This window comes from Toxotes jaculatrix, chromosome 19 (assembly GCF_017976425.1).
Source record: "Toxotes jaculatrix isolate fToxJac2 chromosome 19, fToxJac2.pri, whole genome shotgun sequence".
Classification (NCBI taxonomy): Eukaryota; Metazoa; Chordata; class Actinopteri; family Toxotidae; genus Toxotes; species Toxotes jaculatrix.
The window spans coordinates 10,201,584-10,226,944 of NC_054412.1; the positions used below are offsets into that span (position 1 = coordinate 10,201,584).

Genomic DNA, 25,361 nt, shown 5'->3' on the forward strand with positions numbered 1-25,361 from the left:
TGTAAAAGTAAAAACATTAGACCACTGTCTATGGAAGCTCACTGTGGTCCTTTAGACAGTTTTCTGGTTTTGAACAAGTTTAATTAATGGATAGTGGCGAGAGCCTAAACCTCTGTCCCAAAGAGGAATCTTCTGTATAAACTAATTAAGCCTTTTAGTATTATTGTGCCTGTGTTTCTTAAAAAACTGTCTGCTTCATGAATTTACTTGCAGCCACTAGATACTGGTATCGACGTAAAAAAAAAAGTTGTAGATACCATATTAAAATTAATTTATTTATTTATATAACTATTTTATAACAAAATTATTATTATTAGGTGATTTTTTTTCATTAACACTGGAGTACTGCTTTTTTTCCTTCATGCTTTTTGTGGAAAACAAACATGGACTAATAAATACCTCAACATATAGTAAATTCTCCTATATTTCTCTAAAGGAACTAACTAACAATTCATTACAGTTATTCAAACATAATATATAAGTTAGGCACACATTTTTTTGGGGTGGCTTCAGGTGACATCATGGACCTAAAATGTTTCCAGTGACCTCTCAGTGACCCTGTTACTCTGTCTCAAGGTGGGAAAGCTGAGCATCACAGTATGAAGCCATAAGGCTAATGAAGGTGCACTGCAAGCGGAGAGTGTGTGGTGCACCAGCACACTGCAGGTCAATGACCTGTGAGATCACTGAACCCTTGAGGCCAATTTGTGGTTAATTTTGGGGTTGTGTTTACGGAGACTGATATTTACTGAAACTGATTCTGTGACTGCACATGAGCGACGTCTTTTATAGTTTAATCATTGTTTTTTTTTGCAGTTTAGTGGAAGAGATGAGGTAAGTGACAAAGCTGCTTTGTGCTATCTGTTCAGATCAAGGCTTGAGACAGCCCAAGGCGCCAGGGTAGTGACCTCGTGTCGACAAGTAGTATTACAGCTGTAAATTAAAGTCAGATCAGGAGGAGATTTAATTAGACCTTTATTTTTTTATCCTGAGCTGTTTCTTGCTATGATATGCTGTGTTTTCATGTTTTTGTATAATCTATTTTGACTCTGATTCAGAGCCACTTAGTCACTGTAGGTACAGTAGAAATGTAAGTATATTCATGATATAACTTTGAAAAGATATATCTGTGCTATGGGTGGTAACTGAACACCAGTGGGTTTTGTTTGTGGCTCTGCTTTTCTTCTGTTTATTGGTTTTGTTTGTCATGATTTCTTCCCTTAGGATGACACTGGACACCAGCCGCTGCCGCTGCTCGTTAAGCTAAAAAAAATGCATTTAAGCAATGTGAAGAAATTGTATGGACAAAATGAAACTTTAGAATTTCTCATTGTGTGAGCAAAATCAAATGTAAGCAAAATACAGTTTGCAGATAAATGAGTGTTTTATCGTCACAAAGACTTCATGATGGTACTTTTGAGAAGGAAACTTATGGTGTAAATACATGTCAAAACAAACTGATTAACTGTCCATTTTATTATTGACATTAATCCTAACGTTAGGTACAAGAAGTCCTTAAAGTCAGCCTAAAAGTACAGCTGCTCAAGATATAAAGATATCGCCACTAGATCTGGAATAAATCATTCATTTAACTGTTTTTACACATGTTTTACAGTGCAGCTCACCTGTGCCTCACCATGAGCTACTTCTAATGCTGTTGACTCTAGCTTGTGCGTGTGTGTGCACAGTGGTAAAGATGCGTGTGTGTGTTTGTGTGTAAGGGGGGGGGGGCTAATGAAGAGGCATTGTGTCTCTTCATAATGACATCATGGCTCTGACAGAAGCTGGAGAAGATGCCCGAGGTCTCAGAGCAGAACTCTTCAGCTTGGTGCAAGTGTGTGTGTCCCTCCCTGGGCTATAGGAGTCCTCCTGGGCTTTGTGAACGAAAGTCAAACCGTCAAAGACAAAAACAAAACCTGACCACCAGCAATATGAAGCAGAGGGCAGGCCATTTGGCTGCTGCCCACTCGCCAGTGCCTCTGTGTGAAAACGATGGGTGCGGGAGCTGAGGGGAGGCACATTTGAAGAGAGAGAGTGAAACAGAGAGAGAGGTGGGAAAAGATGACAGAGAAAGAGAAAGAGAGAGAGAGAGAGAGAGAGAGAGAGAGAGAGAGAGAGAGAGAGAGAGAGAGAGAGAGAGAGAGAGGGAGGTCCAGAAAGTTGCAGAAGGGGTTCAGGGGTCAATTCAGCCTGCAGGCCTGGGTGACGCTTTCAGGGCTCTTAACAAGAGGCCTGTATTGCATCATGGGAGTCCTTGGCATGTCCTCTTAATCTTGCCTCTGACCAGACGGATCCTTCCCTGTGGCTTTGTACACACACAAAGACACACACACGTAAAGCACATGCACCTTGGCTCTTTGTGAGAGAGGAGCCAAACACACTATAACTATAGCTGATAACAGTGGAGTAAAAGTAAAAAAGTTATTATACATAGGAAAATAAAACACAGGCTCATATTATAGGGTGTTTAAGCCCACATAACCAGAAACCGTTAGTGAAAGAAATTCTTCATATCGCAGCACAAAGTGTGCTTGGAGGGATATGGCGGCTATTGTGAACACACCGAAGGCACATCTCACATCTCACAGCTGAATAAGATTGACAGGTTTCTTCCCTGAGCCAAAGTGAACCTCTCACCCTGCGCATGTGTGTAATGAGAGCCAGGTCTTACAACGAGCGCTAATCAGCCCAGACTCTTGACCCTGTGGCAGTGAGGCTGACACAAGGGAATACACTCCGACACTGCTAACAACTGCTCTGACCTGTGTGTGTCTAGATGAGCATATGTCACCTCAGGTAATAGAGATGTAGCAGGAATGAGTTCACATTCGATTCCGGCAACCTACAACGTGAATTTTCTTCAAAATGGGAAAATATTATTGCATCAGATTTGTAAAGAGATTACAAGGAGGAAGCATTAAGTGATCTTATTGATCCATAAAGGAAGTTTGAATCATTTCCAGATGCCAGTCTCTCAAAAATTGCCATTCCTTGCCATTCCTAAAACTCGTCACAGAGACACAGCTTCTTTACAGAGGGTCCAGGCAGTGCGTCTGCTTTTTGATCAGCCTAAAAGGGCACGTCACTCTGCTGATCATTGACCTCCACCGTCTTTCTGTGGCAGCTCGAATTAAATTCAAGTCATTAATGCATGCCTAAAGACTGACTTCGGGGTCTGCACCCATCAACTTGAACTCACTCATTCAGGCTAATGCTCCTTCTCGGCCAGCGTGTTCCTCCAAGGAACATTGGCTGGCGTTGCCATCCCAGCACACAAGGCACCCTTTTCTTATTGGAACGCTAACTTCCTGGAGACTTCTCTGATTGACTGGCAACTGATCCAAACGAGAAATCGTACAGTTAATTTTTGTACAAATTAAACAAACTAAATCTAACGTTAACTCGAGAGCTTAAAAGGTGTTGGTACGAGGACTTTGAGTAGCATCAATCTTTCCATCTAACTCTCAGCAGGAAAGTGAACTAGCGGACCTCCCAAAATGTCAAAGTGTTCCTTTAAGTTGGCCATCATTTTGAGTTTTGCCAAAAATACACCTCTCCTTCAAGATGCAACATCAAGGAATCAGCCGTTTCTCTGCATTGCTTTTGCCTAATCATGGTGAAAACTGCTCATTAAATACACCTTAGTGCGCCTGCATGTACCTTCCTGCTTAATGGAAAGCTCAAAAGTAGACATGATTTTCACTTAGTTAGAGGGTTGAAGTGACACAGCTGAGTAGCTACACAAGCAGTAGCACGGCAGAAAAACAAAAACTACTTCCAAAAAAAGGGCCCAAGTGTATCAATGAGTGCTGAGCATTTATACCAGGCCACGAGTGTGTGTGTGTTTGCGTGCTGGCTCGCATTACGGTCACGGTGACACTCAGCAGGAGTGACAGCAGCTTTCTAGGAGTATCATCAGTCCAGCTGATAACAGAGGGGGCTGTAGCCTCAGAGCAAACACACACAGCACACTGTCTACAAAGAAAGCCTCACTGCTTTTCATGTACGCATCCAGGTATGTTTATTATTTTCCAGAATGCACTGACAGACCAGTACAGATGTACAGCACATACAAGGGTGGGCATTCAATAGAAACCAGAAGAAGAATCTGCTCTGACTTTGATGTTTATGTCTGATATAAAGGGTTAATAGGAGAAATATGGATTTCATAATTTACAGAATCTGTTAGTGAACATGTATTACACCACGGTGCAGTGCAGTAAACAGTGCAGCTTCTACAATGGAGTGACTATCTGTGTGTTGGTAAGAGAAATGTATTTGTCTCATCTGATTATACTAAAGATTACATATGGCATGTAATATTTCCATGAAAATGTTTATTATATCATTCAGTGATATTAGATATTATAAAACCAGTTAAGCTCTATATGGCAAGTTAGTGAATGTGTTGCTCAAACACAAGACACAAACAAAAGGGATTTGATTGATGAGGCAGTAAGTGATTGACACGTTGGACATAATCAAGGCTTTGACACCTGGGTGTACCTTTCGCTCAGCACAACAACCTTTAAAAGGTATATTTACAAAACACACATTATTTATTGTTTGATAGATTTTTCATAGTATTAAATATATTACATTAATCATATTCTTACATGCACAAAATGCAATGTTGTACAGTACAGAGAGGTTGCTCTGATATTCGTATATCAACTACAAACTGTAAAAGGGCTGGTTTCATTAGCGTGGTTCAAGCTTTGTCCTCCATTATTCTGTCTTTCCTGAATGAAAAACTCACTGTCCACACAGAGGGAAGGCTTACTCTGCTTTACTGGCCCTTTTTTTTCCAGCTATAATCTATTAAATAACTCAACTCAACATAACTCTTCACTCAGAATCAAAACTCCATCTCCTACCTCAGAAGATTTTCTTCATTCGCCTTGCATAGAGTCCGTCTGTTACTGTACATGGACTGGTTGGCAGTAAAAGGGGTTGGCAAATTAAAAAAAAAAAAAAAAAAGTTTGACAGTGTTGTAAGAAATGAGATATCATGTCTGTTTCTAGATCTGAGCAACAGTGCAACCCCAGCATCAAAGACCTGTCTCAGTTTAATCTCACTGGGCTCCATGAGGAATGACATAAGTGTTATAGGTGGCAACAAACTGAGTGTATTGCACGTGGGTTGTTCGGAAAGGTGACTTAAGTCTGCGTCAGTTTCAATGGATAATAGACAGTACCTACTTAATGCACTGAGAACATGAGGACAGAATGTCACCTCTCACTTTCAGTCATGTCGTTTTGGCTTAGAGCTACTGTACGAGGAGTGTGAAAGCAACAATGCTGTAGTGGATCATCACTCATTTCAAGCACTTACTGTATAAATTATTGCACCACGCACGTTCCCTGCACCAAAAAAGTTACACAGTAAACCCGCTACGAGATAAAGAAATGAGCAATTTAGAGAAAAGGTAATACTGCTGCTTGGCAAAAAAAAAAAAGAAAAAAAAATCAAACACCTACATGGGGACTTAATGGCTGTAGGCAAAATGAGAGATATGTGCAGAGATGAATGATCTGATTTACTGTATATCTACTTGTGTGTCCAGTCTGAAAAGAGTTCATTTGGGACTGCCGGTTTCCCAGCATGCAACTCCGCTTTCCGCAGTCCCACAACTGCACAGCGTTTACTTGGGCCACTCTACTGTGGAAAAGAAAGGGTGGGATTTAATATCATCCACACCTCCCACTCCTGCCCCTAGTCTCTCCATTGGGTTGTACTGGAGCAGCTGCACAGGAAGACAAGACAGAGACCAAAACAGATACACAGACACACAATATAAATTACACAACCTACGATGTGATTGATAAATATGAACAAAAAAACCTCTCATTTCCAGAGTAGCATTTCTCAGCAAGTTGAGCATACAAAACTACAGTTACTGATGAGCTGGGCCACCAGAGCCCAGACTTCAGGAAGCTGAGGTTGAAATTTTACAGTCTAAGTAAAAAGGGATACTGTAGTGTCTGTATGTCCAGTACAGTACAACCACAGTGGATTCATGGCAGATTTGTAGTACATTCAGCAGAGATAAATCCAGGCTAACCATATTAATACACATCTAAAGACTGCCAGTTTTGAGGATTTGCGATAAGTGTTAAGGTATTAGCACGGTGCAAGCTTTGTCATTAAGTATATGTCCACCATGTGTAGTATAAATTCGTTTATGCCATAATCTTTCATAGAAATACACAATTTCATAGTCTTTTAAAGTACTTATACTGAGGTTTCAGTAATATCTTTGGTGATGAATTATGATTATATTGTGTGCTTTATTTGGATTTTCTGCTGATGAAGGCATGTTCTAAGTGTGATCAACCTACAGTGACTACTGTTGCTCATACAAACTACCCACATGTACTGTGTTTATTCCTGACAAAAGCTGGACAGTTTACAGCAAATGAACAAGAGTTCATGAACTGTGTAGGCTCAATTACTATTGTATTTATTAACCAGTGGCAGAGAGTATTCATTTATATGAAAATTACTTTGACTGAGTGGGCAGACCATACATTTTTAATGTAATACACTACCAGGAAAGGTAAGTTCCTATGTTTGTTCTTTTAATTTTTAATTCTGTTCCTGGAAAAGACTCAATTTCACACAGACTCTCACCTGCTCCAGCAGCGATCTGGCCTCCTCTGAAACAGACTCAGGGATGTTGAGGGCCGTGTGGCGACCGATTCCTGCTGGATGGCACCGGAGCAGAGACTGTGCGGAGGGGAGGAGGGGTGGAGAGAAGAGAAGAGAGGTAGATAACCATCAGTTTAAAACAAAGAAAACCTGACACACTGAGAGCTGAGGGAACAGATATAATGACACCCGCAGAGCCTAGGTCAATGTGAGAGCATTGGGACTGGACAAATAGGAGGAGACCAAAGAGCCAGGGCACCTGAAACAACACTGATCGCACCAACTACAACAAGGGCATGATTTCACTACTGTTGCTCTTTCTTGGAAGTGCTGTGTGTGTCAGACAGAGCGAGAGTCATAGAAAAAATGGCACGGAAAAACGTAGTGTTTTTGGGTAGCTTGTTCTTCGTTTACACACAGCAAGCTTACTGGAAGGGCCAGCGGTTAATCAGCTGTAAATATGAAGCTTATTGGTTTGTTTTTCTACAGTAAAACCTGACCAGGCCAAACCGTCAATTCAGTTAACAAGAAATTGTTGCACTCACAGGAAAACAATAAAGTAAAACTAATCCCAGAGGTGAGTAAGAGGGAGCAAGAGACCTGCAAGTGCTTTTCTAACCACAGAATATAGTCCCATTGTTAAAATAATTGACAATAATGACTGTAATCACTGTATACTGCAACAGCACGTCTTTTAGTGCATCTACATGTACAAATTGAAAATGCTTGAGCAGAATGTGTGCGGCAAGAGAAAGCCGTAAACTGTTAGTGTGTTTGGGAGGGGGGCGGGGGGGCGCCGTGTGCCTTTTCCATCAGTTAGTTCAGTTGCCTCTCCCTCTCCTCCTCTCTCTCCCCATACGTACTGCAGGAGTTCTGGCTGGGTTCCTAGCTGCAGTCAAGACTGCTCCAGGCAAGATCTTATCCTGCAAGGATCAAGAGACACTATGTGTGCCTGTGTGTGTGTATCCTTGCCAGGTCTGTACCCAGACATAATCATCAAAGGAGACATCTGTGTGACTGAGGGTTTTTTTTTTCCAGGTAACTGTGGGTGTGTATTGTTCAACATAATAACACTATCCTAAAACTCCGACTCATGTTTGGGCCATTGAAGGGAACCACTGATGGCTGATATGAAAATATGCCCACTGGCAATCAGTTAGAATTTATTCAAATTTAATAGACAATGAAAAATTGAAGGGATGTACTGCACCGGGTGTCTGTTTACGCTACTGTGTGCATATATGTCCTTCAAGTTATAATTAGCATGTATAACAACTGAGTATGTATCTGCTGTCTTGTGGAAAAAATTCTCCCCCTCCTCCCAGGCCTGTCTTGAAAGAAGGTCCCTCAGACAGCCCTGATCCTGGACCAGTCGAGCCGCAGCACCTTGAGAGCTGCCCCAGTCTTCACCTTCCATGCCGATCTGAGGTCGGCGTGCGCCGAGCCCAGCGCTGCTCCAGGAGCCAGCAAAGACGCCCGGGGAGAGCTGACCCCCTGGCCCAGCAGATGGAGCTCAGGCTGGGGGAGAAAGTCACACCGACACCCCTGGCACTCCCCGAGAACCAGAGTAAGAGACGGCAGCCAAGACGCACCTCGCACACATAGGCACACACACATCAAAACAACAACCTACTCAAAAACACACAGACACGCGCACAGAACCACACACAACCTGGCACGACCATAAAGAGTGTGAGAGAACTGAAAGCCAAGGCACCTACAGACATCCCACAACACCTTAGCAACAAAGATAACATTTTTTTCAATACTTTTTGTCTCACCATGCCTGTCAGGAGCTCAAACAGGATGGCGCCCAAACTCCACCAATCACACGCTGCTGTTTCCTCAGTGATACCTCCAACCTCTGAAACAAGAGCAAAAAAGAGGAAGAGACAGAATTAATCAGTAAATTAACAAGCAGAAAAATAGCCAATGTGCTGGGGAAGAATAGAGGCAGGAACTAAAAACTAAAATCGTCTATTGGTCTTAAGGTTAGAAGATGTTTCCGGTATCTTGCTTTCAAACCCTCAACATTTAACACAGTTCAAAATGACATCTTAGATTACTTAATATTTAGTTGAATACGTACAATCAATTTGAAACGAGCTCAAAAACATGGACACAGTCTCACACACACACACACACACACACTCTCTCTCTCTCTCTCTCACACACACACAAACAAGTGTCTGTCTCATAAAAGGATTATTTGCATAATAAAAAAGCAGTTAAATTGAGGAAACCGTCTGTGCTGCAACTTCACACCATCTGCATGACCTGACCTCAAACACACATGCATATAACACACACAGACTCACTAAGAAATGTAAAGCGGGAATTAACTTATTTTTAGCTCCTGAAAATAATCCAGTCCACCACAGATACAGATTATTTTCTTTATTAATTCATTTGCTTCATTTCTCAATTAAACAATTAATTAATTTGTCAGGAAACAGTAAAAACCAAAGTCATTACATCACCTGACTTGTTTTGTCCACTCAACAGTCCTAATTCCTTTAACTACTAAATGATTCAAGCATCTTTGCTTGAAAAATGACTTATTATGTGAGATCCAGATGCACAACCAGCTCAATGGAAGGCTGCTGGGACTCACAGGCTGTATTTAAGAAAGACGCAAAAACCAAGAGTGCCACTCATTTGCTAAAGTCAAAAGTGTATACGTGTGTGTGTCTGAGCTCCACTGGGTACCAGATGGCCTCTTGTGCCGCTCAGCTTTCCTCTGCTCTGTCCAGAGGGAGGGCGCCTGGTCACCCAGGGGGCTGGGACCCAGGGTCACTGCTGTGTGTGCCCAGAGACCAGGCTCCTCAGCTGCGGAAGCATAAGAGACAAAGACCCCTCATCTCCTGGAGGCTGCTGGGAACTCCAGAGGCCTGTGCGGCTCTCTTGCAGCCAAGGTTAGAGAGGGTTATGATACGACTTGCACGTTTTGTATACACACACACACAGAAACACACACACATGTACACAGCCAACTGAGCAACCAGTCTTCAGGGCTCCCCAGGACTACTGTTTTGACAGCCAAGGAGAGAAGATCGTCATTGAACGGACTAGTGATACCTGCGTAGTTATGAGCTGGAGGGGAGATACTGGACCCACACACACACACACGCACACGTCTCAGAGCAAGGTCGATGTCATCACAATGGATTAATGTCTAAGGAGCTGCAGGGAGAGTACAGTGGAGCTGGCTACACTTACCGCTCTGTCAGAGCGAGGCAGGGAGAAAGGGAGACAGAGAGAAAGAGGATGGAAAGGGAGAATTAACTGCATCCACAGGCCATGGGTCATTCGAAGCCCACTGTTACAGTGCGCTGTATGACGTGTCCATTCCACCGAACCGCCACTAACTTGGCCTTCTCCTTCTTGAATTGCACATTAAAAACTTTCAGATTAATCATGAGAATTCTAAGAAAACAAAAGGATATCGAGGAGTTCAAATACAACAATGCCGTGTGTTCACCTCATGGCCTCTTCTTCCCTTTCCCCTCAACAATGCAGTTCCCTCCTGTTTTGTATCTTAATCACACTCCATCTCCTCCCTCCTGGGGGCCATAAGGAACTTTCTCTCTTCTCCTCTTAGACTGACTTCCCTAAAAACTTAACCGACAGTCATTGTTGAAAGAGGAAGTAAAGTAAATGCAGGTAGGAAGTAAGGAGGGATCGGTGTGTGATGTTCCAAGACTGAGTGTGAGTCTTGTGAGATGGGGAGGCTCAGTTGAAACAGTGCCTATTGTTGATCTTACCAACTGAATTATATATTCAAAACAAACCTGATACAAACCAAGCTCTCATCCTCATTGTGAGGGCTGAGTAACAATATTCAAATAATAAAGCAGAAGTACTTTCAGGGTGCAGTTTCTTCCCTGAAAATCTTTCCAAAACAATGAGATGACAGCTCCATGTTAAAAGGGGAACTAAACTTTATCTTCCATTAGATCATGCTGTGGCTGAGCAGGTAACAGAAAAAACACAGACAAAACAAACAGCGAGTCTGATGTTTGAGGCATCAGTGACAGACTTGTTACCTTAGAGGGGAAGAATATTGAATTTCCCTTTTCTTAGACATTGAAGACAATCGGTTTTGGTCTTGCTTCCCTCTTAGCAGAACAATAAACAATTCCCATTTCTGCTCAAATCAGGCTGTGTCGCAGTGGTACTCAACAGCTTGTTTTTTTGTCTTATTGGAGAACAAAAAATTAGCCATCTGATGTTTATCAGTAATGACGAAATGGCGAGAAGGTAAATAAGCAGAAGTGCAGAATAAACAGATTAACGCCCTGCCACTGTATTTTCCGAGTCCACTCCTGTGTTTTTTTGGGTGTGAATGTGTGCGTTTTAAAAACATGTTTCCCTCCTTCTTACACAGAGCCACACACACATACATATATAAACACATGCACATACGGTCACAGCAGGCCCCCTGCTAGCTTTCTGGCAAACAGTCATAAATCTGTCATCAGGAATGAAGCCATCGCTAGAGCTGACCCTGTCTGGATAAACAGCAATACATAACAAGGGCAGAGAGTGACACACTCACTAACCTCTGCATTAGTGTGTGTGCGTGTGTGTGTGTTTCCACAAGCACATACATCTACAGATAAATGCACGTACCTGATGTAAGGTTTTAGGAATGGGATAAATACAAGCAAGTGAAATAAGTGATAGTCATTACTTTGAAATGTGTGTTGGTACAACAACACCACAAAGGTGGACAGAATGAGGGACAAGTAAAAGAGAGAAAGTTGTCAGTGTTTGAGTAGGACAGGCAGTAGATGTGGAAGTCTTCTTTTCGCTCAACAGCAGCATAACACACCCCCTGCTGGACGATATTATGTATTACATCTACTGATCCACAAGGGATCAACAGTCATTTCACACCTGGACTGAGGTCAGTTCAATTTACTGACACTATCCCTTTAAACCCCAACACGTTTTACTGGACAACTTTTGCCATAAAAATACTCCGACACTGAATCCATTAATACTGTGTGAGCTGAATGCAATCACCTAAATGCAACACACACAGTAACACTGTGATTTTTCCATCAAACTGAACAGCAACAAACGTTTACAGTCATTTTAGTCAATTAATCTGAAATTGATTTAACGTTGAAAACTGGTATCGAGCGCAAATAACAAATGTTGAAAAAGTGCTTAGAGCTAATAAAGGGAAGATGCACCTGATTTTCTTTGGTTCATATTTTAAACTGAATGCCTCTGGGGGGGAAAAAAAAAAAAAAAAGGAAATATGAACTTGCACTGGCTTTGACAAATAATCTATAGATGGTGTAATGATTGTGGGCTCATTGGAAATTGATTTTTAAGTGCTATATTCTAAAAATCAAGTGCATTTGTGTTTTTAATGTTTTTATCACCATAAGTCTTGTTTTTTTTTTTTTTTTTTTTTTTAACAGTATGCATATTCCTGGTTACCTGCCAAACCTACCAACCCCACACTACAAATACACTAAAAATCTTTCACTGCTTATAACAACATGATTACATTAATTGAACAATGACTTAAGTGGCAAACATGTCTCGGCTTAGCACTTAGACTACATTATACATACATCTCTTTGTCCTGAGGTTTTACTCTGGTGTCTTTAGGTCATCAACACCTGGGAACTGGAACATATGCCTCTATGTGCTCCTATTTCCATTAGTAGGCCTTTAAACAAGCTGTTTCTAAGGGAATAAAAATGCACACTTTGGATATTAGATAGAGCATTTGTTGCTTTCAGATTTATTACAGCAGTGTCATACTGTATGTTCTAGACACAAGGAGGATTTAAAACTGAAGTGACCTTCCTGGCTTGAGAGAGGGGATGAATATGAGAGTATGGCTTAATATAAGTGCGTGGGAGAGTGAATGAGTGTGAGGGTCATTGTGTACGTCTCTGAGTGCATCCAGTGTTTCCAGCAAACAGTTATCCATCCTGCATATTTGCAAAAGATGTAATTAAACACATCACATATAATCTATCCAACAGCCCAAGTGTGATATATGCTTAAAGCAGCAGCATATTGGAAAAGTTATCCACCCATAGATGTCAACTGCATGTGTATGCATGCACACAAACACCACACACACACACACACACACACACACACACACACACACACACACACACACCAGCCACACACAGAAGTGCTAAATAGGGACATGGTACTGTAGTCTAGCAGCAGTTTGTTTTAAGCAGCTTTTAAACAGCATGCCAGAGCTGCCACAAGCTTGCTGGGGGCAACACATGGGGTTACTAGACTACTGGCACACAGTTGCACAACAGCACACTCTACAGGACAACAAGAGTACTACAACACAATCCACCTTCCTCAAAACTGGGAATGAGTAGAGGAGTAGATAATTTCAATTTATTCTCAAGGTATTAACCAATCTGAGTGTTAATTAAAAGCTAAAACAACACTACCCAGATGTGTACCTTTAAAATCATAAAACAACAGAACTGAATGCAGGAGCATCTCTGCATAGGGATTTCTGTCAATCCAAGAGCCAAAAAGTATCACAGTGTTCATTTGTTTCTTCCCCTTTGAGTAGTGTGTACACACTTGGATAGTTTATTCATGTCTGGCTATGAATGAGGGTTTTGTGGCCATGGGAAAGTGGCCTACTTATAGTCCTGCATGCCTGCATAGAATTAACCCCACACAAACTTCCTAGCTGACAGGCCAACACACCCAAAATTAGGTTCCTAATTAATAAGTAAAGAATGAGCAAACAAGAAAAAAAAAAGTAAGTGTATTATAATATGTATGTATATCTCACCTGGTGCACAGTACATATTGGCAATGGCCTCTTTGTCACAGGACTCCTCCACGTCACTCCAGCTACAAAAGTAGGTAATCTGAACATGACCTAAACAGAGAGGAAAAGATAAAAAGTTCAGCTCAGAGTCTAAATGTGAAACACTCATCCGATGCTCTGCCTCTTGTCAGCCTCACACAGACAAGTGTCACTCTGGCTCTCTACTTTTCAAACTGTTTATTCACCCTTAGAGCATTTCCTTCCTCCGTTACTTTCGGCCTCTCTAAATCTCTCTGCGAGCTTTTCAAGCACACAGCCCCGGCGATTACTCCTGTTTAGCGGCTACCCGTTAACGCTATCATTAGAACTAATGGTGTCATTAGGTAGCCGTGGCCATTAGCCTGGGCTAGCCAGACTGATGCACCACACTATGCCGTTGATGGGCCCTTTAGAACAATAATTACCACCAGGGAGACGAAAACAGCCACTCAGCTAATTAGACGCTTGTTGATAACGAGGTGGAGAGAGATGATTGTCAGACGACAAAAGAAGAAGTTGAGGGGGAATCTGTGACCTCCTGGTAAAACAACACTTCACCTTCTGGGAGAGCCTTCATTTTGGTAAATAGATTAGATCATGGCTGACTGACGAAGACAGTCCCTCAGTCAAATGCTACTGGCTCTAAGAAAGGAATAAGCAGAGATCCTGACTTCAAATCTCAAAAAAAGGTTTTTGGTTTTTGCTGGAGAAAACACCCAAAAAAATAAGACATTCACATAGGATAGCAGCTTAAGAGGGATTTGATTTTATGCGTGTTGTAAGAGAAAGATGAGCACGCACCACCGTGAGATTATAGGATTTTCATTAGGTCCCTACTGACCTATTTACATCTGAAATGCTGGTGAAAGTTGACATTTCAAATTTTTTCACAAACCAACAGAACCCAACAAGGCAAGTAAAAAATTAAGTAAAGCTGTAAGAGAGATGACAGGATTGTGTGAAAACGTATTCTTGGCTACAGTTCCTGTTTTTAAAAATGGGCTGTCGTAATAATGGATGTCTAACCTTGGTAGTCGAGCAGGATGTTGTTGGGGTTTAGGTCTCGACAGATGATGCCCTCTTGGTGCAGAGAATCCAGGGCTGTTATCATTTCTATGGCCCAGCATCGTACAAACTCCTCCGGGATGTGAGCTTGGGATGCAGCCAGCGACAGCTCGTCCAGCTCTGCAAATAGCCGCGATACTTCTTTATCAAATTCGTTGCCACCTGTATTACTAACAACTACTGATGATCCACCATCAAGATCTAATAAACTCTTGACCACTGCACAGGCCTCAGCGCTATTCGTAGCTGAGATAGAGTCTGCACTGGGCTCTGTGTTTACTCTTGCACTGGCCTCTAGTTTCTCACTATGGGAGTCAGTATCTGGAATTTCTGCATCAAGCGGGAGGTCATTATTTTGGAATTCAGGATCAACAACCATTTTGTCAGAGACCTCTTGTCCAAATGCCAGACTGTAGTCATCCCACGTTGAGTTGAGGGGAGAGGTAGATGCAACACTGGTGTCACAGGTTGCAGAGGCTGTACACAAAGATGAAAGCTCCTGCTCCAGTGGCTGCCCCTCCCCGTCCTCCGGCTGGCTGTGAAGCTGTAAAACATCAGGCTGGATGAACTTCTGAGGAGAGGCTGTGGCCTCGAGGCCCAGACACACTCCTGAAGTCTCTAATTCCTCCTGTAACGAGTCTACAGTCCCACTTACTACAGGAAGGTTGACCAAAAGATCTGGTGGGTGGCCCTCATCCTCCACTACTGCCTCTTTAAATGAAATGACTGGCACAGACTCATTAGAACCTTTATCACTGCAGTCCATCCACCAAAGCTCTGAGCTGTGGCCCTTGACCTCCTGAGCCAGCTCTGGAAGATCCTCTGTGACATCATCCGAACCCCGGTCAGACGTTGAGAAGAGTGGGACTTGCTTATGAGGGGGTTGCTGCTCTCCTAACTCGAGGCAGGTCACCTCGCTTGCACTGTCTTTGCTGTCAATACGGAAAAACTCCATTGGCGTGTGCTTGGACTGATCCAGAGACAGAGGCACAGCAGGGGAGGGCAAAGGACTAAAAACGTCGCCATGGTCCTGTTCCTCGCCATGTTCTTGCTCATTGTCATGGGTGTGGCCACTTTTGTCAGATGACTCAGTGAAGAAGCCAAGTTCCTGAGAGCTGAGAGGTGAAGAGAGGCTGTTGTTGCTCAGCAGTGAGCGACTACGTGACGAAGTGGTGGTCGTTGCGACGGGCACTTCCAGCGACAGCATTTCCTGCTCACTCTTCTCTTCTTCCTCCTCTAGTGCATCTGGTTCTACTTTCTCTTGTTCGTATTCATTGCAAAGTGTCAAATAACTGTTGGTACACTCTTCCTCAGAGGTGGCTCCAGAGTCTGACTGGGCCCCAATTTGCTCGATAAGCCTTGGCGGGAGAACATTTTTAAGAGGAGACGTACTAAGGTTTTCTCTCTTCTGCAGCTCTGAGACAGAATCAGAGCCAGCAACAGGCCCTGAACCAGAACCGGCTGAACCTACATCCAGCTGTGGTACAGCATGTTGTGGAGAGTGTACCGCCACTGTGTGGCTCTTTTGGATGAAAGGAATGTCAAAGCTCTCCTCTGGACTTGAATTACATAGGTACTTTCCAATGTGAGACCACAGTTTCCCACCTGAAGATGAAAGTAAAAAGGGAATTAAAGACAAAAAAGGAGGGTTCCTCTAACACAGAGGTAAGCAAATATAGCATAAATATTAAGGAAACAAATGAGGAATTGGAGAGAAAGCGGTACCATTTCTAGGTAATTACTCCTTTTCCACTGAGTGAACCTTTCCACTAATGTTTTTAGGAACTGAGCAACTCCCAAGCCTTACTCATACAGTAAGCAAGTGCTGAGTGCCAGCCATATAAATATAAGGAAAAGCAATGGCTTGTTGTTGTATGCAGGACACTTCTAAAATCTGCGGTGATATGCTACAACAGAGACAGGCTGAGTTATCTCACTATGAGGCCTGCAGCAAGAATAATGTCCAAAAGGGACCTTTAGTTCCTGACTTAAGTTTTTTGAGGGTCCTTGGTTACTCAGACTATTTGTTGAAAAGGGTCATTAGTTTCCACTTAGGAATGAGTAGCCAAGGTAAACAAAAACAACTGTGACTGAAACCAATTTGGCTAAATGGGGTTTGTGTTCCTCGTGCAATGTTAGGGTTTTGACTTCCGTCTTAGACAAACAGGCAGGCATACAGATACACACACAGCTGTAGTGTGAGCAATTGGAAGCCAGCATCTGTTGTGTGTGATGAGAATGGATAGGGAGTTCACAGTGATGATAATGATAGCGGGGCAGCTCGATGGCTTAGAAAGTAAAACCATCCATATGTTGTTTTGTCCAATGTCACTCAGGTCACTGCCTCGCTCCGTCTGCCTGTCTATCCTCATTCAACCCGTCAGCTGTTAACAGCATACTATAAAAACACAAGAAACAACCCTGGATTTTCTGAATAACAGAACTGGGATGTAACAGTGGTGAATCTGTACCTTTTCTGGCATTTGATTAGCTTTATTAGATCATGTTTAACACATATGATATTCAATACTGTCCACTAATAATAGCGCAGGGTGGTTATGGGGTACACCAGATTGAATAGGTTACAGGGCATTAAAAAATATGGCTGCATTTCACTGTATGCACTCACCCACACACACACACACACACACACACACACACACACACACACACACACACACACACACACACACACACACACACACACACACACACACACAAGCTACAACACACATCCTGGAGTGAGTGGGATGTAAGGAGGCCCAGGTGTTGGCATAGCTAATGAAGCATCGCGCCACCTGGTATTCAGAATAATGACCTGTGACACACACCCATCTCTATCAAACATCTGTCTCGAACAAGGGCAGAGAGAGGGGTGGGAGACAAGAGAAAGAGAGATCAGGTGAAGGAGGGGAAAAGACAGTTGGAGGTACAGAAGACAAAGGAGGAGAAATGAAACACATGAACATGAGATGTGTGCGTCTTACCTTCAGCATGCTGCAGCAGGAGGAAAACTGTGTCTTCAGACACGATGAACTTCCTCAACTGCACCATGTAGGGCACAGAGTGAGGCATGATGGTCCTCTTGGTTCGCCCACAGTCACTGCTCTTTCTCAGACCCTACATTGACAAGGAAGAGAAAAGGGAAGGAGGTGAGTTATTAAAGTCAATTTAGGCCCACAAAAAAAGACAATGCATTTAAGGATAAGAGGAGAAAAGGAAAATTAACCCAAATAAGAAGGGCATGGATGGGAGGAGGAAGAGGAAGGTGAGCGTTTGGGTTGTGTGAAGACTAAGGTGTAAAAAAAAAAAAAAAAAAACGAGAAAGAGAGTGTGGCAAAGGAGAAAGCTCCCATTAACGAAGTGCCAGCTATGCCCCATGGCAACCCAAAGTCACTGGATTCATCAAGCCACATACAGCGCGTGACTTTAAAAGAGCCACATAAATCTATCAGCGCTACACGTAAAGTTCACATTGTCTGCAAGCATGTGTAGCTATGTGCGTATGTGCGCGCGCAAGTGTGTGTAGTCATCTGTGCCGGCACTGTGCGTTGGCATCTGGCACACGTCTCACACCTGAGAGCAGAGGAGCTGACAGGGACAGGCCCATTAGAATCAATTACACCGGTCATACACAGGGGCTTCTGGCACACTTCACACTTACAGTCAGGAAGACCGGGATGAGGGGCACGGAGGCATGCACACGCACACGCACACAGACACACACACACACACACACAGACACACACACATAATACACTTACTTTGAGGATGAACGTCTCTTGTGTTCTCTTGTCCATGACCAAAAGAACCTGTGATGGAAGAATGCCATTAATTGCCATGTATGAACAGACATACACAGTCTAAAATGATGTACTGGTTATGTCCTCCAGAGCAGTGTTTTTCAATGACTGGGTCAGGGCACACATAAGGGTCACTGAAAGATAAATGTAGGTCCTTAAATTATAACAGAAAAACTGGCATTGATGTGTCGGATCCTGCTGTGTTCACCAAACAAAGTCCAAGTGTAAGAGCAAAGAAAGAGGACTGCTGTTTGAATAAATCAATCTGAAACGTGGTCTCTGAAAAATTACAGTGACGGTTTTCACTATTTTTAGATATTTTATAGATAATAAAAAATAACTTAGTTGCAGGTTTCAACATTTCTAAACAGCAAATATGAGCCATCTACAAGCCAAACTGCTGGCCATTTACATTTCTGTTTATATGAGACGCACATTTCTTTAATGTCTTCCTAAATTTTTCAATTTTAGAGCACATGTGTTCCTTGAAAAATATGTCACCACAGAGCTGTGCAATGCGTCATAGCAGACAGTAATGGCTGGCAGTGCCACCTCTAAAACCCTACGTTCCTCCCACTTGCACCAAGAATCCAACAGAAAAAAAGAAGCTCCTAATATCTCTAATCTCACTTCCCTTTAGTTTCTCTCTATGTCTGTTTTTCTTGCTAACATCTTTAGTTCCACCCTCCTTTTTGCTCTGACATCTCCATTGCTCTTCTGCTTCCTCGCTGTCTATGGGGAGAGCTTGAGCATATGTGTGAGACCCAGTGTGTGTTGGTGCGTAGTGTAGTGCGTGCGTTCTCTCCATGTGACCCTGGCTGGGACCAAACAGGTGCAGGCTAAATGGATATGAATGGAGCTGTGAGTAAACAGAGTGGCAGTGCTAGCCAGGGCACTAATATAATTAAGACACAAACATCAGGGTAGGGGGGAGGTAGAGAGGAGGGGAAGAGGGGGGCACTAGGGTGAGGAGCTCTCTCCATCTGTCCCCTCTGTCCCCATTAAAAGTGAAAGGAGGAAGGAGGAGGAGGAGAAAGAGGAGAGGAAGGCCAGGCCATTTCTGGATAGCTTAGTTTTCACTTATGGCTTTTTTTTTTTGCTGTGTGTTATTTGTTTCTGACATATTGTGGATTTCGCGAAATTGCGTACACCTTTGTAGCGTAACACATGTTGGTGTTGTGTCAACATTTTCCTTGGGGTTTGTGTGTGTGTGTGTGTGTGTGTGTGTGTGTGTGTGTGTGTGTGTGTGTGTGTGTGTGTGTGTGTGTGTGTGTGTGTGTGCAGGATGAGCATCATTGATTCAGTGTTGTGTGCTGCTCTCTAAGCTGCTTGCCAAGTCATTTCATGGCTGAGTGGTAAAGTTGCTTCGCAGGCAGCTGGTTGAGAGGACCAGCAACCCAAACTGACCTTGTAATGGTCGTAACTGACGCTAAACACACACTCAGTCCTTACTATACCATCCAGTAAATCTATTACGTTTTATTGCTTGAGTTAAAAGAGATGGTCGAAGAAGGGAAGGACATAAGGAGGAGAGATTTCGACATGGATACCATCCTCATTTGTCTGGGCTGGCACAAAGTATTAAATAAACAAGTGTCTGCTGAACCTAAGTGGAATTATTGTGTTAGGTTATGGTTTGATTTTCACCTTAAAATTCTCACACTACACTCTCTCTTGGTAGAAAGAAGACAAATTGTTAATTAGGTTCACAAATGGAACATCAAAATCAAAATCACAAAACTGGGTGCAAGTTGCCAGAGTTGTAAAACAATAAACTGACCTTATCTATGACCCCCAGCACCCTATAAGCTCTCAGCTCCTCAGATGGACTCTGCTGGCCTCCTCTGCTAGTGGAAGGGCAGCACTGTGCCCCCAGAGCCTTGGAACCAAAAAAAAAAAAAAAAAAAGAAAGAAAGATTTCAGTGTTTTAATGGTGTGCAGTTTTCTCATTAAAATATGGCCACATTCATTAGGTATCCTACCCAACATGTGACAAGTAATACGTGTAAACAAGACAACAACAGTTTATGTGATTATCACAAGGCAGACAATTTCTAATACAAACAAAACAAAACTGCACTTTAAGGAAAGCACTCATTACAACAGTTTTCAATGTGTACTTTAAAAGGCAGGTTTAACATTTTTCATCACAGATTTGCTGTGATGTTTTCATCTTTAATAAATCCGACCACACTCCAATACACTGCCTCAAGTGGTTTGAGGACCCTGGTGGATGCATGCATACGAAGTACAGTTGCGTAATCTAACACAGACAGCATAAGGGCCAATGATATTCCCTTCCCACTCACCACTGTCTGTGTTGACCCTTGACCCATGTTGCTTCTCAGATGCTGACTGGATATCTGTTCTGCACGCATCAGATACTCTGCTGTCTTCTTCTTCACTGCCTCTCGCCGCGTGGGACTGGGCTCACCTGAAATGGGGGTGAGTGGGATCAATAATTTTTCTTTACAAAGCAGTTTTTATACTGTAGCCTTTAAAGTTTCTGTATTACCATTTCGCTTGCTGACAAAACAGAAAAAGCTTTTAAACTGCCCAACTCATGGATGGGGTGGATGATTACAGAATCAGGGCTTTTGTAAACATAAGACCACCCATATGAGCAGAAAGACATCCATGGTTACCACTTAGTATAAAGTAATGACCTTAGATGGATATATCAAACTGTATTACTTTGGATAAATAACAACAGGATGCTCTAGAGCACTGGTTTCAAAGTCATGCCATGCCATCATGACTTACCTGTGGGCAGTGGCGTGATTTTTAATGGGATTACTAGTAATAGGGAATTTTACTCAAAATCAAGATTTGGACAACAGTAACAGAAACTGTCATTGTCAAATACAAAATCTGTTGCTATCTATATGTATTTGTTTTTTTTTTTATTCTTGGTCTTAAATGGGACTTAAGTGGACTCCACTGACCTAAAAGAAATGTTACCAAGCTCTTGACCAAACTAACCTTGAACTCCTTGGAGCAGCAGGTCCACTCCACTGCGATAGTACGAAAAAGCTGCCTGGTAGTCCTGCTCTTTCTCCTTCTGCACAGCAAGACAGATGAGCTCACTGGCTTTGTCTAGGTAGTCTGACTTTACGTCCTTAGGGTTGCCCCCGCTGGCTTTCTTCAAGCTGCCAGAGAAGAGCGGCGTTCGGCCTGGCAAAATGACCTCTGGGTTAGGGACAGAGGAAGCAGGGACTCGGGCAGGAGATGGGGTGCGGCGCTCGTGCAGAGAGGGTAAGCGAGGGCTGCAGCTGCTGCCAAAGTTGGAAGCTCCCCCCTGTGGCTGGTTCGGGGAGGTGCGGCCTGAGGCCATGCCATCATCCAACTCAGCCAAAGAGTCTGTATCCACAGCAAGGGAGGTCAGGTCACTGTCACTGGACGGACCTGGAGAGGGAAGAATGCTTGGGTCAATATGAACAGATTCATACATATTCACTCTGTCTATATAAGTGTATATATAAGCAAAAGCTTCAGGAAATCTAATTTATTTCTAATTTAACAAACTTTACCTCCATACTCGGATGTGACAGTCAAATCATCCGCACCGCTGATGTCTCTTTGAACTGAAAAACATGTCCACATGTCTCTGAGCAAATTTGAATTTACAGCCACAGTAAATTAAGAGCAGGACTGATTCCGAGGAAGAGTTAGTGTCTATAACCCTACCATCAGAGCTGCAGTCTGATAAACTGTCTGCCAGGAAATCTGAAAAGGGCTCAGCTGGTCCTATGAGCTCTGATCCGTCGTGGACCTCACCTCCCTGGAAAAAATATTAAAAACACTGCAGTCTATAGTCTCTCTGTAAAAGCCTGGGTTTGTGTGTGTATGTGTGTGTGTGTGTACAGTACCTTGAAGAAATCTTGGATGTGCTCACTATTGTAGAGAGCAGGGACATTAGCAGAGAACTGCAACAGATCCTCAGAGCACTGTCTTCTTTCCTCAATCACTGAGTCATCAAAACGACCTGCACATGCATATACAGAGACACATATGAACATGTGATCATATCCAGTAAGACTGGTGCTTGCTGACTAAATAATAACACTAAGCTGCCACAAGGGGGCAGAGTCGTCATTACTTTTTACCTACTCCAAGGGTCCAAGATTTAGTGTCTTTTGTAAAAGAAAAGTCTGTCACTATAACAGTTATCCTTTGGTAACTTTAGAGATGACCACTAACAACCAAAAGCTAAGGTGCCAGAAGCCAATAAAAGTCAAACAGGAGGAGAGGGCTCTGCACTAGACCCAATGCAAACATCAGGGCAAATGTCTGACATGGGGGAAGTGAGGAGGGTAGTTTCTTACCAAAGACTTTGGCCTTGGCAAAAGGAGGAAACAGCTCCGACTGGCTACATACATTCTTGTGTAGCTGCCAGAGATTCTGATGAAGCTTTCGGAAATCACTGTATCTCTTCCATACTGTTATCTACAGAAAGAGAGAGAGAGGGAAGATGGATAAAGAAAGAGAGGAGGTTGCCTTAAGGGAGGAGTTTGGGAATCAAATGGATCATATCAGTGTTCTTTACCAAACATTATTGACAGAGTAACTTGATTTTGAACTGGTGTGTACAAGTAATCACATTTTTACTTAACCTATTTTTAAAATATCAAATTTCATTTAAATACTCATCACATCTTGATAGAGTCCACAAAAGTTCACACATTTTTAACAACTGCACTCCACAGCCTGAAACTACAATGAAGTTAAAGTCAGCTACTGCTCCTGTGCCATACATAAATCAGTGTTACTCATATGGCAAGCTAAATTCCTCATCTTTCCGCCACCCTGTGAAATAAAACTTCAAATAATCACAACATTCAAACTCAAACCTGGATGAAGTAGTTCCTTACTCTATGGGATAAAGCAAAACATAATGGCCCAGTGTTGAGATGCAAGTCCGGTTTGCTAAAATCTTGGCAGGGTGGCTGGTGTGAGTCAAACTGGGCTGAGCACCACTCCCAAGCAGAGGCACCACTAAGTAATGGAGGTATGTGTGTTTCCAGGGAAAACACTTTCACTTTGTATCTAAGACACACATGCAGTAATTGACATCATGCCGGCTGCATTAGTGCTGGTTCCATTCCAGACTGCATTCCTTAGTGTGACTCAGGAGTAAGAGAACATGTATGTGTGTCTTTTCACTAGTTGTTCATTATACATTGCAAGAAAGACGGATATTTAAATGTTCTGTTAAACCATATAAAGACACAACAGCTGTCATGAGCCCAAAAAAATCCTGATGTCAGCCTAATGTTTGAGTTTTTTCAATAAACCTTTTTCTAAACTGAGTTTTCTGGTCAAAAAAATGAAGCTTTGTTCAGTCTCATGTGTAAAAAGGTAGATAAGGGACGCAGAGCTACACACAACTCGCAACCCTTTCACATGTGTCCCTGTTTCACTTTGAGTTCCTATTTGTTGAAATAAACACTGTAAGTTTTTTAAATGTCTTGTGATATTGGTCTTGTAAGGTCTCGACTAAGGTCTCAACTAACTTGGGTTGAGGAAAATTCTTTTCAAAATATTACATCAAACCCTTATCTTTCAAGAAAACAGATGTCTGCCAAAGTTTTGCACACTCACAAAGTCACCACATAAAAATGATCATATCATGTCTTCATGTCTTACCTCTTGGACATCCTCTGGGTTCTTCCTGGAGATTATCTGTATGGAAGAGGGAGAAGAGAGATGAGAGTGTGATTCCTAAAGACAGGAGAATTGGTTTTGAGCAGGGACTTAGTTGTGGGGCTGTCACAAGTATGAGCCAGGACACAGCTCTGAGTGACACAATGAGTGCATTATGAAGCGAATGACGGAAGTCTTGAGAGTTACAACGAGACATCACCAACATTCATAACAAACAGGATCTTGGGCAGGCGGAGACAAAGAAACTCAGCCTACGTTATTAAACCGGGAATGTGTCCATGTAGCTGTAAAATCATTGAACACACAGATGACTGGAGGTCTGACAGAAGTGCGGATAATGGGATATTTCTCTTCATTTCATCATCAGAGGACATACTTCTCAATGTCAGCGCTTGATCTGTGAGTTGCTGCATATTATCAATAGGGACAGGGGTCCATGCTCACAAATGAAAGCCTCACATGCCAAAACTACCTTACTTTTTTCTGGGTTTGTAATCCTAACTTGAAATAGTTTCAGAGTATAGAGGTACCTTAGAAGATAGAAATAGAGAATTTATGCCACTGGCATGTTGGTTATACAGTTAACCACGGCTTTGACATTTCTCCATCCCAGCTAGGTGAAATAACGGGTCTGGCTCGATTACCAGGATCCTCCCATAAAATTCATTACGTCTTCCAAGGATTTTAGTGAGAAAATTGACTTAAAATATCATTACAATACGAACCAGTTGTTCTCGTTAACGCTATCGCCTCAATGCTCTACTGTATTGCGCCATTTAACAGTAACTCAGCTAGCAGGTCCTTCACTATCCAGCAGTTAACACTGAGTTAACACTACGTTCGGGAACCAGTAAGTATCGCTAATCTCAGTTAGCAACCAGACAACCCAGTGTGGGTAAAATCCCCAAAAGTTATAACATAATCGAGTCTAAATGTGCCTGTTAGCTACATATACATTGCCTTCAAAAGCTGTTGTCACTGTCAGCTAATAACAAAGGGATTAAAGTAACCCTACTGGTGTTTGCATCATATTAGCGCGCCTAGCCAAACAGCTAGCCTGCAACACCTAGCATTAGCCTAGCTGTCCGATTGCCCATCCTCTTTTAACTTACCCTTGCGGTGACTTTGTAGACAGTATAGCCTTTCTGGTGCTTCTTAGGATCTGTGACAGTATAAAACCGTGCAAGTTCTCCTCTGTCCCGCTGCGATATCATTCTGATAGTGACTACATTGCCAAAGCTACTAGCCGGCTAGCCGTACACATTCATTCCCTAATAGTACACTAACAAGCAAGCAAATAAGTTAGGGCTCCCCCCAGAGGATGGTGTTCCTCTTCTTCTTTCCGGCAGACTTG

The 25,361-nt window shown here is 42.7% G+C and overlaps 1 protein-coding gene across 1 annotated transcript; it reads right to left on the minus strand.

Moving 5' to 3' along the window:
- Positions 1–4,004: 4,004 nt before the first annotated feature.
- rps6kc1 (ribosomal protein S6 kinase polypeptide 1) lies at positions 4,005–25,275 on the minus strand. Its single transcript, XM_041064782.1, has 16 exons — positions 25,120–25,275; positions 23,990–24,025; positions 22,669–22,789; positions 22,213–22,328; positions 22,031–22,124; positions 21,874–21,927; positions 21,326–21,748; positions 20,653–20,777; positions 20,124–20,222; positions 18,305–18,352; positions 17,528–17,660; positions 14,502–16,145; positions 13,458–13,547; positions 8,434–8,516; positions 6,635–6,730; positions 4,005–5,747 (listed from the first exon to the last, which is right to left on the minus strand). Exons 1-16 carry the CDS (start codon positions 25,219–25,221, stop codon positions 5,646–5,648), a joined length of 3,366 nt encoding a protein of 1,121 aa, XP_040920716.1. The 5' UTR covers positions 25,222–25,275; the 3' UTR covers positions 4,005–5,645.
- Between the last annotated feature and the right edge of the window lie 86 nt (positions 25,276–25,361).

Coding starts and splice junctions, on each gene's coding strand:
- rps6kc1 (XM_041064782.1), bottom strand. CDS start 25,221: ATGATATCGCAGCGGGACAGAGGAGAACTTGCACGGTTTTATACTGTC. Junction 20,223..20,652: donor AAGGGTCAACACAGACAGTG/GTGAGTGGGAAG, acceptor TTTGGTTCCAAG/GCTCTGGGGGCACAGTGCTG. Junction 17,661..18,304: donor AAGAGACGTTCATCCTCAAA/GTAAGTGTATTA, acceptor TTGTCAATGTAG/GGTCTGAGAAAGAGCAGTGA.